This window comes from Anguilla rostrata, chromosome 14 (assembly GCF_018555375.3).
Source record: "Anguilla rostrata isolate EN2019 chromosome 14, ASM1855537v3, whole genome shotgun sequence".
NCBI classification, from domain to species: domain Eukaryota; kingdom Metazoa; phylum Chordata; class Actinopteri; order Anguilliformes; family Anguillidae; genus Anguilla; species Anguilla rostrata.
In genome coordinates this window covers 1,979,007-1,994,480 of record NC_057946.1, presented here as the reverse complement: position 1 = coordinate 1,994,480, position 15,474 = coordinate 1,979,007, and the positions used below count along the sequence as shown (strand labels likewise).

Genomic DNA, 15,474 nt, shown 5'->3' with positions numbered 1-15,474 from the left:
AACGTTTTTGTCGTTTTATTGGAAAGCACTTTTGCACGAACACGTGATCTACAGAAAACAACAGGCGATTTGTGGCAACAAAAAAAGTAAAGTCTAAATAAAATGGTAGTAAGGAAAATATCATTGTCTTCAGTTTTCTTTGGGGAGAAACAATTATTAAAATGTGCAATTTATTTTAAGATCCTTTAAAAAAAAATTTAAAAATAAGAACATTAGCAAGAAGCAAAACTAACTAAATCCACAAATTATATACACATACATACATACATAGCCCTGTTTATTTGATGTGGAGCTCAATGTTCCGTGTAAAACCAGCTCTACATTTCCAGCTTTCGATAGTTTAACAGCTCATGTGACTGACAACTGAAACAGTAGTTAATAAAATCGTCACTGCTTTAAGTGCATAATTTCCCATACATGGAAAAACTGTTGCATATGGTTCATTCATCGTAGAATTTTGGAAGCGCGTTGAAAACCGAACAAAGAATTGTTTCGCTTCCTGATTGGACCTCGAAAACAAACTAGAGGGCACTCAATTCACAGAGCCAATCACTGTGGGTTGTGAGAACACACAAAATACATCAGAGGGCTTTCTGTACAGCTCGAACCGAGCACCACACATCACTTCTCATTCAGTTTTAAAGTGATTTACAGCTATATACATTATCTTTATACAACGACCGTACCTAATCTGGCTCAGACCGGTTTAAGACTAGTGGCTGTCCTCATGTCATTCAATACAAAAGAGGAAAAAAAAATACATACAGGCATACACATCTTTAAAAAATAAATGCAGACAAACAAAAATGTAAGTGAACCTAATTTAGTGTTATTTTAAAAATCTCAATCCATATTTTTTCCCCCACAACACCGCAATGCAAAAGTCCAGCTTAAGCACAAGTTTTTATATGCCAAAATTGCATGAGTTAAAGAAAAAAATGTTAACGTGGGCCGGGGAAGGCGGAAGCTCCTTTTTGCTGAAGATGGAAGCAGACGTGGGATCTGGATTATTATAGCCCATAATATGCTCCTCAGGTTCATAGTGGCCAAGCAGGTCTGCACACGATGATCATGTCTGCTGTTTACTGGATTGTTTCGGCAAACTTTCCCTGTTATCGTCGGGGAGTGTAAAAGCGTAGCTAACGGTAACCGAGGGACGAAAAACGCAGTTGTGCTGGTTAATTGTTATCGACTGTTTCTGCAGCGGGGAAGCCGAGCTGGTCAACGGACGCCTGAAGTGATCTTAAGAGCCAGCCAAGAAAAGTCTAAGTGGGGCACACTTTGTTCCTTTGGTTAACTTTAGTACTGATCAGCCATTTGCAATCTAAACACAATGAAGCTTTTTTTTTTCAACAAAAGAAGTGAAAAAATGTAATTTAAAAAAAAACAAACAAAAAAATAAAAAACACCATCCACGCAAGTGAAGTTCAGAACTATTAGCTGCTCTTCCTAAATGAAAAAAAAAACACTAAAGAATAAAGCAACTATACTGGCATTCACACTTATAATCCTGCTTTTCTACTGTCTAATACTGCATATGTTCTTTTAACCCTTAATAGACCGAGGCTTGATTGTATTCGTACTCTATAGCAACTGCGCGTGATATGTGCCATGGAGGGGTAGGGAGGGACTCGAACGTGTGAAGAAAATCCTGCGCTGTCTATGAAGCTGTATTTACGACATATTTGTATCGTGTTGTATTATGAAGTACGAAAGAATAACACCAATCTCCTCGTGCTATATTTACACTCCATCAGATTGAACAGATTTTTTCATTCTCTTTTGAATGAGATCATAAATGAGATCTTAAGAGTGTGAAATTGAGTGAAGATGAAGTTCCTCTCAAGATTAAAAATGATTATAGTGATAGCAAAAAAACTGTAATTAAAAAAAAACTATTAATATAATGGTGAAGGGATAGATATGTAGCAGGTGAGAAAATCACGGCGCATCAAGGCCATTGGATGAGCCATCGTACGGGGGCGTGGTCTCTGTGTCTCTGAGTGCTCATTCGCTGCCCAGCTCCTTGTGGGGAGGGGGCGGGCTCTCCCGGGTGGGCAGCAGGTCGTAGTGGAAGGGGATGTGGCTGTTCTTTGGCAGGTCGTACGGGTCCTGGGCGAAGGGAAAGGGCGCATTGTTGTTGTTGTTGGTGGGTGTGTGGACCACGTTAACCGTGGGCTCTGAGGGGAGAATAAAAACACACACAGAACTCAGAACTCAGAACTCAGAACTCAGAACACAGAACTCAGAACTCAGAACTCAGAACTCAGAACAACTCAGAACTCAGAACTCAGAACACAGAACTCAGAACTCAGAACTCAACGACCCTAAAAAGAAAGAAACTTTGGGCTTTGAAATTTGATTGAAAAGCCATGACGCTCATAATTATTCTCAGTAAGGGGTTCGAGCAAGTACTGTATTATCCATCCATCCATTATCTAACCCGCTTACTCCTGGTCAGAGTCGTGGGGGGTGCTGGAGCCTGTTCCCGCTGGAGTCTATCCCAGCATGCATTGGGCAAGAGGCAGGAATACACCCTGGACAGGCCAACAATCTATCGCAGGGCACACACACCATTCACTCACACACTCATTCCTATAGACAATTGAGAGTCTCAGATTAGTCTAATAGCATGCGTTTGGATGGCGGGAATGAAAACCCACATGGACACGAGGAGAACAGGCAAACTGCACACAGAAAGGCCCCGGCCGGGATTCGAACCCAAGACCTTCTTACTGCGAGGCGACAGTGCTACACACGGCACCATCGTGCAGCTCTACTGTATTACAGTGTTTTCATAATCAAATTTGATTTAATTGCACGGGTTTCCTCACCGACTTCGTAGACGTTCTTGCCGGCGGGGGGGGCGGCGGCGTTGTGGATCTCGGCGTAGGGGGGGTCACGCCGGGCCGGCGACTTCATCTCCACGTAGCCGCACTCAGTGTTTTTGGGGGGCAGGAGGAGGGGGGGGTCCTTTATGGTGGCGTAGGGGTTCTCCGAGCTGTTCAGGGAGCAGGAGCTGGCGTGGTACGGGCTCCCCTTCACCAGATCTGACACGGGACGGCGAAGAAACAAATCCGGTCAGGGGTGCAGCTGTGGCACGTGGATCTGCAGCTCGGTCAAACGCTGCCGCCATTTTGTTCTGTTTATTCATGAATTACTCAGAGCGCCCTGGAGACCTGGGTCTCTCTCACAAAAGAGCCCTGATCACAGAAGCCCCAGTCAAGAGGCGTAAAGAGCCCACAATGACATGAGAGGAGCGATTTACATGCAGTCCATTATATCACAACAACAACAGCCGCAGAATGGCTATAATTACCGTTATTTTTCATTATTCAGATCTGAGAATCATGTGGCTTGTGTGTCAGAGGAAGTGTCCTGAGAACTGCAAAGCCATTTTCATGCAAAGCAGTGAAGGCATTACATTAAATTACCCGGCAACATTTAGCAGACGCTCTTATCCACGGCAACTAACACAACTTTGAGCATTTTTACATAGCATCCAATTATTACACTGACGTACTGTAACAGCAGTGGTCCTACCTGGGAATCAAACTTGCAACCTTACAAGTTACAAGGCCAATTCCTTAGCCACTACACTGCCACCCAAGGTGACATGAGGAGGCTTTGCCAGGTCTGTGACAGGACGACAGCGGTGATTCGTGGAAAAAAACAGTTAGCGAACTCAGCTTGTTTACTGGTTCTTAAAAAGCAATTACCAAGCGAGAACAGAGCGAACTGATTCAAAAAAATAAAAAAGAGAAGAAAGAACATGCCGGTACCTCTGAGAGACTTTCCCATGTAACGCCTGTCAACCCCGAAAGCTCCTGTAAGGATAACAGAGCAGAAAATGAGCGCGTTTACTCTGAAGCGTTAACTGAAGCACTTTAACCTTCAGTGAAACGAGGCCGCTAAGCTCTGAAAAATTAATGCTGCGTTCGGTTCTTAACGCCAAACAATCGCGCGCATTCAGCTGACAGCGCAGAGTCACGCCAGGCTACGCTAGGTCATGGCTTATCGCGCGGTTTCATAAACACGCTAACGCAGGCCATAACCCCCGCAGTCTCATAGAGAGGATGCTGGGATGGACAGTCCTCCACCTTGAAAAGCCTCTACCCTCCTCTCGTGCGGCTGTGGCTCTTTCAGTTCAATGGGCCGTATTAAAATGAGAGAGAGTGCTTAACAAACAGCCACTCAAATATTAGCCTCTGTATGGAGTGCGCCGGGGGGGGGGGGATTGGGGGTCAGGTGTGGGGTCAGGTGTGGGTTCAGGGACGGGGTCAGGTGTGGGTTCAGGTTTGGGTTCAGGGATGGGTTCAGGGATGGGTTCAGGGACAGGTTCAGGGACGGGGTCAGGTGTGGGTTCAGGTTTGGGTTCAGGGATGGGTTCAGGGACGGGTTCAGGGACGGGTTCAGGGACGGGTTCAGGGACGGGTTCAGGGATGGGTTCAGGGACGGGTCAGGGGGTTCAGGAGCGTGTTCAGGACAGGTTCAGGCGGGTCAGGAGGCTCAGGCGGCTCACCCAGCTGTGGAGCGCCCGCTTCCAGTCGCGGCAGAGTTCCAGGTGCTCACCAGGGAGGCTTCGCTGTCCACGTTCTTCAGGTTCACCATCAGCTGGTTGTTCTTGGCCTGCAGAACACAGGCCTCTGATTAACACTGGGGAGGGCCCAAGACAGCAGGAAAGACTCCCCCCCCTCCCCTAAACTTTATCCCTCCATATGGACTCCTTTTAACCTCCAGAAACCTGACAATTCATTTTTGTCCCTGTTCATAATCTGTAGTCTCTTAATCTTCATCTTAAGAACCATACACAACACTACATGAGACAATCAATCATAAGATAACTAATATTTATGAAAATATTTTCACAGCATCCAAGATATTAAAAAAAAAATGTAATACATAAGCTTTTATTCTGCCTGGGCTCAGGATTTTAATACAGATGAAATAACTCTTTTTAACAAAATATATAAGCACTGATAAACCTTCCAACATGCAGTTTTGTGTGTGTGCACATATTTCCCACACTTGCTACAGCAGAGCGGGGGGGGGGGTGGGGTGGTTCTCACCTTCCCGTAGGGGATGTTGTTGGTGTGGGGGGGGCCGGAGCACTGCGTCAGGGTGTGGTAGCTGGGGTTGGAGAAGTAGTTGCTGTTGGGGTGCCCCTCCCCCGTCTGAGGGAGCGTTTCTGGAGTGGGGAGACAGACACCCCGTTTTTACAATGAATCACAGGCCCACCTCCAGCCCCTTCAGACTCTCTCTGCTATTTCACATTAAACATGCAGTAGTAATCAAGGCAAAAACAGCTCAAACAGTATCAGGAGAATGTGTGTCTTTGTAAATATAATGAATAAAATGGGGCTAACGTCCAAATCTGAATTTTATTTTCATCAGAGGGTGAAAAGTTTAAAGAAAGATTTTAATTATAAAAAATAAATAAAGAGTTGAATAATATGGCATTCTGCTCTAGTCCAGAGAGAAGTCAGGATTAGTGGGTGGCTGTGTGCAGGGGGTACGGGGGGGTACAGCGGGTATGGGCGGGGCTACCTGTGGGTGGGTGGGGTTACCTGAGTGGGTGTAGTCGCCATTGGCGCGTATGGTGGGCGTGTAGGTGACGGCGGGCATGGCCGGCTCCTTGCCCTTTTGCTTCTTCCTGTAGATGATGAAGAGGAGGAGGACGAAGAGCACCAGGAGGACCAGGACGATGATGCCGGCGATGGCGCCGATCTGGTACGAGTTCACCGGGACGGCGGCGCTGGTCAGGCTGTGCAGGTTGCCCACGACGACCACTCCGGCTAGGGCGGGACAAAGGGCCAAACTGTCAATCATACAGGTTGCCCACGACGACCACTCCGGCTAGGGCGGGACAAAGGGCCAAACTGTCAATCATACAAGTTACCCACGACGACCACTCCGGCTAGGGCGGGACAAAGGGCCAAACTGTCAATCATACAGGTTGCCCACGACGACCAGTCCGGCTAGAGCGGGAGAAAATCCAAACTGTCAATCATACAGGTTACCCACGACAACCACTTTGGCTAGGGCGGGACAAAGGCCCAAACTGTCAATCGTACAGGTTGCCCACGACAACCACTCTGGCTAGAGCGGAAGAAAATCCAAACTGTCAATCATACAGGTTACCCACGACGACCACTCCAGCTAGAGCGGCACAAAGTTCCAAACTGTCAATCATACAGGTTGCCCACGACGACCACCCCGGCTAGAGCGGGAGAAAGGACCAAACTGTCAATCATACAGGTTACCCATGACAACCACTCTGCCGTCAGCTATCAACCCAACAGAGACCGCCAGAGATTTCTGTGGTACAGAACAGTCCTGATTTGCTGCTCATTCCACCAATCCTCTTTCTGGAACTGAGAATTCACTTCCTTTTTTTCCTGTTAGGAATTGCAAGTCCCTGATGGTCCTTTGTTTTTGACAAAGAAAATCTCAACAAAAAAAAAAAGTTTTTCAAAATCAAAATCTGAGATTTGTAGGTGTTAAGAATACATGCATAGGAATATTCCACGTACGTATTCTTATTGCCTACAAATAGCAAATAAATAAAGATTGAGCTTTAATACTCAGCTGTTAACAGCTGTTAAAAAAGCTGTTAAACAGTTATTAAAGGAGTCATTACTCCTTGTTCATATAATTTATTTGTTTCCAAGGGCTTCTAATAAAAGGCTATTTTCACAACCCTAAGGGGACCAGAATCCCCTCACAATATAGACGTGTACAACATGCTCCTTGGACTGTTTTGTTGTGAACTGCTGTGTTTCCAGGGTCTTATATTTTATGCTGGCCGCTCGGTGAATTTGGAGCATCTGACCACATAATCGTTATACCCAGAGTTCACTATTCAGACCAGTGACGGTCCCGCCTCCCTGCCCCTGAAGCTGAAGCTTTCCAACCTCACACTCATCTCCCGAAACCCTCGCTCACCTTGGTCACACCTGGTGCCCTTCCAGCCGGGGCTGCAGTAGCAGGTGCCGGTCATGTGATCGCAGGTGGAGTTGTTCAGGCAGTCGCACACCTGCCGGCAGCCGTAACCATAGGAACCAGAGGGGCATTCTGGGGTCGGGACAAAGACAGACCAGGAGAGTAAACAAACAGTTATCCCCGTCTGTGTGATTAGCTGTTGCAGTTAAATGATCACACAAATGAGGTAATGATTCTAGAAGAGCACAGGCCATGCTGTAAATGTAATATTGTTTTGGAGCTGACACATGGAACCTGACCTTTGACATTTGAAAATAAGGTGCACTGGTGTCACTTTTGTGCCTACCCATAATCCTCTGTATCGCCTCTATTTCTATGATTACCCACAATGCTCGGGGGTTCTGGGATGGGGGAGCGGTTACTCACTGTGCTCGCAGTGCCGACCCATGAACCCGGTTCGGCAGGTGCACTGGCCGGAGATGTGGTCGCAGTCCGCCCCGTTCTGGCACTGGCACGCCAGGGAGCAGTCCTTGCCATGGTAACCCAACGGACAACCTGTGAAGTTAGCGCATATTACACTACATTACATAACAGTCAACCCTTTCAAAAGTAGGTTCTATTGAATGCTTTATGTTCTAAGTCAGTGTTCTAGAACGCCACTGCTTTCAGTCACCAGCAGTGATTGTGACATCAGCATTAGAATGTTCAGTTAAGAATATTCTAATCACATATTAATGGGTTAACCAGCACCTTAACTGCTGTATGGCAGACAGGTCCTGTCCTCAACAGGTAATGCACCCGACTGGGCTTCAGGAAAGGATTAATATTCACCTCACTTCTACTGAAGTTATTTTACATTACAGTCGTTGCATTACAATCACTTGGCAAATGCTCTTATCCAGAAGGAGGTACAATAGGGGATGTAAATGTAATGTAATGTAATAGGGGAGAACCTGTGTAACTCTCAGTAATAGACAGCTTTGCTATAAATGAGAAGGCACAAAGGCCCATTTATAATCATAAAGTGTAATGTAAACCAAACAACCAACAATTTAAACTGTAACAAAAGAAGGTAAGACTAGACAGATAACCTGTCTTTACACAGCCATAACTGTAACATGAATCAAATGGAAAGAAAGAGAAAAACAAAGTAGGGTTTCTGCTGTTCTGACTGCAGTGGGAAGATGGGCAGGGTTTCTGCTGTTCTGACTGCAGTGGGAGATGGGAAGGACTTCTACTGTCCTGACTGCAGTGGGAAGATGGGCAGGGTTTCTGCTGTTCTGACTGCAGTGGGAAGATGGGCAGGGTTTCTGCTGTTCTGACTGCAGTGGGAAGATGGGCAGGGTGTCTGCTGCAGTACTACTGCAGTGGGAAGCTCATTCCACCACCAAGTGGAACCACCTGGCATTCTAAAGCATCTCAGACTCCTCATAAATGTCCCCATTCTGCTATAACCTGTCTTTAATCCGCCCATAATAACACGGATCGCACAACACCGCGCCATCAGAGATCAGTCATCGGGAGAAATCAACATGGCGGCCACCGATCGCTGCTCTCAAATTGAGCCCGGTCCCTGTGCTGCTTGGGCCCAAGCTTCCATCATCCCGAAGCCTTGAGCTGAACACTTTAAATCATCCTGCAGGACGTGGCTGAAGCAGGAAGGAGGGGGTGAGCACATGGTGTCCCTGGAGACCAGCGGGGGGGGGGGGTGAGGGCTGGGGGGGGGGTGGATCAGTCAATGTGTACGCTACTGAGGAGTGAGAGAAAGATTCACACAGAGGATACAGGGATGTGTGTGCTGACTGAGCTGGGCTACGTGACTACGTGTCTGTATGTGTGTGTGTGTGTGTGTGTGTATAGTGTGTGAGACTCACGCTGGGTGCAGTGTGTGTGAGATAGAGAGAGAGAGAGACGTACGCTGGGTGCAGTGTATATGTGTGTATAGTGTGTGTGTGTGTGTGTGTGTGAGACTCACGCTGGGTGCAGTGTGTATGTGTGTGTGTGTGTGTATAGTGTATGAGAGACTCACGCTGTGTGCAGTGTGTGTGTGTGTGTGTGTGTGTGACTCACACTGGGTGCAGAGTGTATGTGTGTGTGTGTGTGTATAGTGTATGAGAGACTCACGCTGGGTGCAGTGTGTGTGTGTGTGTGTGTGTGACTCACACTGGGTGCAGAGTGTTTGTGTGTGTGTGACTCACGCTGGGTGCAGTGTGTGTGTATAGTGTGTGTGTGACTCACGCTGTGTGCAGTGTGTGTGTGTGTGTGTGTGTGTGAGACGTATGCTGGGTGCAGTGTGTGTATAGTGTATGAGAGACTCACGCTGTGTGCAGTGTGTGTGTGTGTGTGTGTGACTCACGCTGGGTGCATTGTGTGTGTGTGTGTGTGTGTGTGAGACGTACGCTGTGTGCAGTGTGTGTGTGTGTGTGACTCACGCTGTGTGCAGTGTGTGTGTGTGTGTGTGTGTGTGTGACTCACGCTGTGTGCAGTGTGTGTGTGTGTGTGTGTGCACACGCTGTGTGCAGTGTGTGTGTGTGTGTGTGTGTGTGTGACTCACGCTGTGTGCAGTGTGTGTGTGTGTGTGTGTGTGTGACTCACGCTGTGTGCAGTGTGTGTGTGACTCACGCTGTGTGCAGTGTGTGTGTGTGTGTGTGTGTGTGACTCACGCTGTGTGCAGTGTGTGTGTGTGTGTGTGTGTGACTCATGCTGGGTGCAGTGTATGTGTGTGTGTGACTCACGCTGTGTGCAGTGTGTGTGTGTGTGTGTGTGACTCACGCTGGGTGCAGTGTGTGTGTGTGTGCTGTGTGTGTGTGTGTGTGACTCACGCTGGGTGCAGTGTGTGTGTGTGTGTGTGTGTGTGTGTGTGTGTGTGTGTGTGTGTGTGGGACTCACGCTGGGTGCAGTGTGTGTGTGTGTGTGTGTGTGTGTGACTCACGCTGGGTGCAGTGTGTTGTGTGTGTGTGTGTGTGTGTGTGTGACTCACGCTGGGTGCAGTGTGTGTGTGTGTGTGTGTGTGTGTGTGACTCACGCTGGGTGCAGTGTGTGTGTGTGTGTGTGTGTGTGTGTGCAGTGTGTGTGTGTGTGTGTGTGACTCACGCTGGGTGCAGTGTGTGTGTGTGTGGTGTGTGTGTGTGACTCACGCTGGGTGCAGTGTGTGTGTGTGTGTGTGTGTGTGTGACTCACGCTGGGTGCAGTGTGTGTGTGTGTGTGTGTGTGTGTGGTGTGACTCACGCTGGGTGCAGTGTGTGTGTGTGTGTGTGTGTGCAGTGTGTGTGTGTGTGTGTGTGTGTGTGTGACTCACGCTGGGTGCAGTGTGTGTGTGTGTGTATGTGTGTGTGTGACTCACGCTGGGTGCAGTGTGTGTGTGTGTGTGTGTGTGTGTGTGTGTGTGTGTGTGTGTGGGACTCACGCTGTGTGCAGTGTGTGTGTGTATAGTGTGTGTGCGTGTGTGCGCCTGTGTGTATGTATAGTGTATGTGTAGTGAGACAGACTCACGCTGGGTGCAGTGTGTGTGTGTGTGTGTGTGTGTGTGTGTGTGTGTGGGACTCACGCTGGGTGCAGTGTGTGTGTGTATAGTGTGTGTGTGTGTGTGTGTGTGTGTGTGTGTGTGTGTGTGTGTGTGACTCACGCTGGGTGCAGTACAGGCCGGTCCACCCCGGGGTGCACTTGCACTCCCCATCGTAGGCGCTGCAGAAGGCTCCGTTGTGGCAGTTGCAGGTGTGGATGCAGTTCGGCCCCCACTGACCCGGGGGGCAGGCTGAGAAACAAGAACAGGACGGTTCAGACACTTCCAACACAGCGATTAGTGAATGTGTGTTTGTGTTTAGATGTAAGATGAGTGTGTGTGTCTGGGTGTAAAATGTGTGCAACTGTGTCTGCGTGGTTGCAATATGTGTGTGTGTGTGTGTCTGTGTACATAGAATTTGTCTGTGTGTGCATATGTTTGTCTGTGAAAACAGCTTGTGTGTGTAGGCAGGTGTGTGTATTGGTATTTGAATGGGTGGGTGTGTGCTTGCTCATGAGTGCTTGTTTTTTGAGGTACATGTTACGCTTGACACAGAAATGCGTACAAAGAAGTGTGTACATTTGACTCAAAATCGAGCATAAAATTATAAACTTTGTATCCTATTTATCTGTTTGATCCAAATAGGTCTATTTCACACATAGGCATGATACTAGGTTTGTTTGTCCCAAAAAAATAAATAATACAAGAAAAACATACAATTCCACACACATCCAGCAGGGGGCAGTGTAAATGCACTCTAAACTCAGATGTGTGTTTCGCATGGTGCCAGGCAGAGAATCAATCACAGCGGAGTGAATTCTTCGGCTGGGAAAGCATTCACTGTCAGGAAATATCATTACTTACAAGTCAAGGGGAACAAAAAGGTACAAAAAAAATAAAAAGACCTGAAGAAACTTTCTCAGCATCCAACACTGAGAAGGCTTTAGAAAAAAAGCATCTCAGCTTTGAGATTTTCTAAAACTCCCCGCCCCCTCCCCTTTTTTTACCCCCGTTGTTTTTTTGGTTTTTTTTGTGGACTTGAAACCCTGCTGGAGAGCACATCTGTTGCAGGAGTTTCTGGCTCCCTGGAGCGTTGGCAGAGCCAGGATCTGATTGGATGAGAGCGCATAAAGGGAGGAGCCAGGCTGCCGTAATGTGAGCCGGCCGGTGCTGTGAATGGAGTCGTGTCGCCGCTGCTCTAAAGGTGTCAGCGGCGTGTAAATCACGCCTGCCGCGCATCGGAACACCGCTCTGGAACGCTGAGCATCGGAACACCGCTCCGGAACGCTGAGCATCGGAACACCGCTCCGGAACGCCGGTCCGGAATGCCGCGCATCAGAATACCGCTGTCCGGAGCACCTGTCCGCGGCCCTGTGGGAATGCCGCTGTCCGGAGCACCTGTCCGCGGCCCTGTGGGAATGCCGCTGAGCCAGGGATGGGGGCCGGCTGCTATCCAGAGCCTCTACAGGGGCGTGGGGGATCTTACGGTGATTTACGGTGAAAGAGCGTGAAACGCAGGCGCCTTCCGGGTACTATTTGTGACCACTGACACTCGTAAGCCTTTCTGAAAGAATTTCATCAATCTCGGTAAATCGACTATCCGTCATTCTGCCTTGTGGCTGTAGATCCTCCATGTATAAGTCTCAGAGAGTGGAAGATGAGCTCAATGACTCTTACCAGGGAACATTTTTGTGGTGAAATGCCATCTAGGTGTTTAGGTGAAAACCCCTGGCAACTTTTGGTTGAAAATTTTCTCGCCGACTACAACAGAGAGGAGGCTCAGGGGAGAGACAGGGCGGTGGGGAGGACAGAGGAGGTGCTGGGGAGAGACAGAGAGGAGGTGCTGGGGAGAGATAGAGAGGAGGTGCTGAGGAAAGACAGAGAGGAGGTGCTGGGGAGAGATAGAGAGGAGGTGCTGGGGAGAGACAGAGAGGAGGTGCTGAGGAGAGATAGAGAGGAGGTGCTGGGGAGAGACAGGGCGGTGGGGAGGACAGAGGAGGTGCTGGGGAGAGACAGAGAGGAGGTGCTGGGGAGAGACAGAGAGGAGGTGCTGAGGAGAGACAGAGAGGAGGTGCTGGGGAGAGATAGAGAGGAGGTGCTGGGGAGAGACAGAGAGGAGGTGCTGGGGAGAGATAGAGAGGAGGTGCTGGGGAGAGACAGGGCGGTGGGGAGGACAGAGGAGGTGCTGGGGAGAGACAGAGAGGAGGCTCAGGGACGGGAGACCCACGCTGGGAGCAGTCGCTGCCGATCCACCCCGGGTAGCACTGGCAGGACCCGTCGATGGGGTTGCAGGTGCCGTTGTTGGTGCAGGTGCACACCCCCCCACAGCTCTTCCCAAACCTGCCACTGGGGCACACTGCAGGGAGAACACACACACGGGACAGGTGAGCAATAAGACACACACACACACACACACACACACACACACACACACACACACGCGCACACACACACACACACACGGGACAGGTGAGCAATAAGACACACACACACACACACACACACACACACACACACATACACAAACACACACACACATATACATACACACACACACACGGGACAGGTGAGCAATAACACACACACACACACACACACACAAATACACACGCGCACACACACGCGCACACACACACACACACACACACACACACACAAATACACACGCGCACACACACGCGCACACACACACACATACACACACACACACACACACACACATACATACACACACACACACACACACACAGGACAGATGAGCAATAACACACACACACACACACACGGGACAGGTGAGCAATAACACACACACACACAAATACACACGCGCACACACACACACATAGACAATACACGCACACACAAATGCACACTATGTACATGCACACACACACACACACACACACCCGGGACAGGTGAACAGTAACACACACAGATTCATTAGCCTAAACACCGTGCTGACTGGCTGTAAAGCACAGATCAGCTGCTCTGCTCAGCTCAGGGGCGTCTCACAGGATAAAACATCCTTACGAGCACAAATGGGAGTTTTTGGGCATAGTTTTCTTGGCATAGCCTGTTGAGATATTTGTGCTGAGACCAACAGTGCCCCCTTCTGGCCAATTAAAATCTGACTACTCAGCTGGAAGATTGCAGAATGATAAGAAATGTTGCCAGGACGAAGTACCCCCAAAAAAGCAGATTTCTGCTAATAAAGCCATCAGGTAGGCCCCAGAGGGATTCAGTGTGTGTGTGTGTGTGCATGTGTGTCAGTGTGTGCATGTACGTGTGTGCATGCGTGTGTGTGTGTGTGTGTGTGAGATTCTCTCACCTTCATTGCAGAGGGCTCCTTTGAAGCCGGGCAGACAGTCACACTGCCCGCTGATGTGGTGGCAGGGCCCGTTGCTATGGACGCACTGCGGGCACGCCTGACTGCAGCGGTGCCCAAAGTACCCCGGAGAACAGACTGCAACAAACAAGCAGGGGATTGGCCCATTACTCACGGGAGAGCCAAGAATCAAGCACAGGATTGGCCTGTTACTCACGGGAGAGGCAAGAATCAAGCACAGGATTGGCCTGTTACTCACGGGAGAGGCAACAATCAAGCACAGGATTGGCCTGTTACTCACGGGAGAGGCAACAATCAAGCACAGGATTGGCCTGTTACTCACGGGAGAGGCAAGAATCAAGCACAGGATTGGCCTGTTATTCACAGGTTTTTGGAGAGAAAGAGCCTAGTGTGGGATTGGCCCATTATTCACAGGGGAACCAAAAACCAAACACGGGATTGGCTGGTTACTCACAAGAGAGGCAAAAACCACACAGGTGAGCAGCTGAGTCACACAGGTGAGCTGTGTCAGGTTAGTGAGCGTGTTGGCGCAGCCTGGCGTTCACGCTGAATGGATTCTGCACCATCAGTGGGGCCGGTGTGGGACAAAGGCCCGTTTCATTGTGTCAGACACAAAGGCTGCCTTTGAGAAGGACGGGTCTTTAAAGCTTATCTCAGTGACAGCGAGCAGCATGAACTGTCCCACCCTGTAACAGCTGCCTGCCGTCTGGGCCCGTCACGAAACAGGATCCCTGCAAGCGGGGGGGGGCAGGTGTCATGTGACCTGTGCTGGGTGGGGCTGGGCAGGCTGGGAGGGCAGGGCTGTGCTGTGCTGTGCTGGGAAGGGATGGGGGGGGTGGGTATACGCAAGTAAGGCAGGGCTTGGGGCCATGTGGGGCGGGGTGGAGCTGGGAGGGGCGGGGCAGGGGGCAGGCGTGACAGGGTGGGGCAGGGCGGGGCAGGGTTAGGCGGGCCGTGGGGCAGGGCGGGGCAGGGCGGGGCAGGGTTAGGCGGGCCGTGAGGCAGGGCGGGGCAGGGGCCGGGGCAGGGGCGGGCAGGGGTGGGCGTGGCAGGGTGGGGCAGGGTGGGGCAGGGTTAGGCGGGCCGTGGGCGGGCCGGGGCGGGCAGGGGCGGGGCAGGGGGCGGGGCTACTCACTGCGCTGGCAGGTGGTCCCTCGGTACCCGGGCGCACACTCGCAGGTGCCCTCATCCGGGGAGCAGGACGCCCCGTTCCTGCAGTCACAGGGCAGGGAGCAGTTTGGGCCCCAGAGGCCCTCAGCGCACACGCTGTCACAGTGGATCCCTGAGAGACAGGAAGCAGGACAGGGCCTTACACATGAGCAGTCACACACACACACACACACACACACACACACACACACACACACACAGCTGTCACAGTGGATCCCTGAGAGACAGGAAGCAGGACAGGGCCTTACACATGAGCTGTCACACACACACACACACACACACACACACACACACACGCTGTCACAGTGGATCCCTGAGAGACAGGAAGCAGGACAGGGCCTCACACATGAGCAGTCACACACACACACACACCACACACACACACACACACACACACACACACACGCTGTCACAGTGGATCCCTGAGAGACAGGAAGCAGCACAGGGCCTTACACATGAGCAGTCACACACACACACACACACACACACACACACACACACACACACGCTGTCA

General features: G+C 50.1%; 1 protein-coding gene across 1 annotated transcript in view; it reads right to left on the bottom strand.

The window, feature by feature from the left end:
- megf10 (multiple EGF-like-domains 10) overlaps window positions 1-15,474 on the bottom strand; it is a 75,472-nt gene continuing 59,998 nt past the window's right edge. Inside the window, exons 13-24 of the mRNA XM_064308855.1 lie at window positions 14,926-15,072; window positions 13,773-13,907; window positions 12,672-12,800; window positions 10,568-10,696; window positions 7,369-7,497; window positions 6,946-7,074; window positions 5,568-5,795; window positions 5,070-5,188; window positions 4,523-4,629; window positions 3,783-3,865; window positions 2,835-3,050; window positions 1-2,180 (exon numbers count right to left, since the gene is read on the bottom strand). Coding sequence (XP_064164925.1) covers window positions 2,008-2,180; window positions 2,835-3,050; window positions 3,783-3,865; window positions 4,523-4,629; window positions 5,070-5,188; window positions 5,568-5,795; window positions 6,946-7,074; window positions 7,369-7,497; window positions 10,568-10,696; window positions 12,672-12,800; window positions 13,773-13,907; window positions 14,926-15,072 — 1,724 coding nt within the window. The 3' untranslated portion in view covers window positions 1-2,007. The remainder of the gene's footprint in view (window positions 2,181-2,834; window positions 3,051-3,782; window positions 3,866-4,522; window positions 4,630-5,069; window positions 5,189-5,567; window positions 5,796-6,945; window positions 7,075-7,368; window positions 7,498-10,567; window positions 10,697-12,671; window positions 12,801-13,772; window positions 13,908-14,925; window positions 15,073-15,474) is intronic.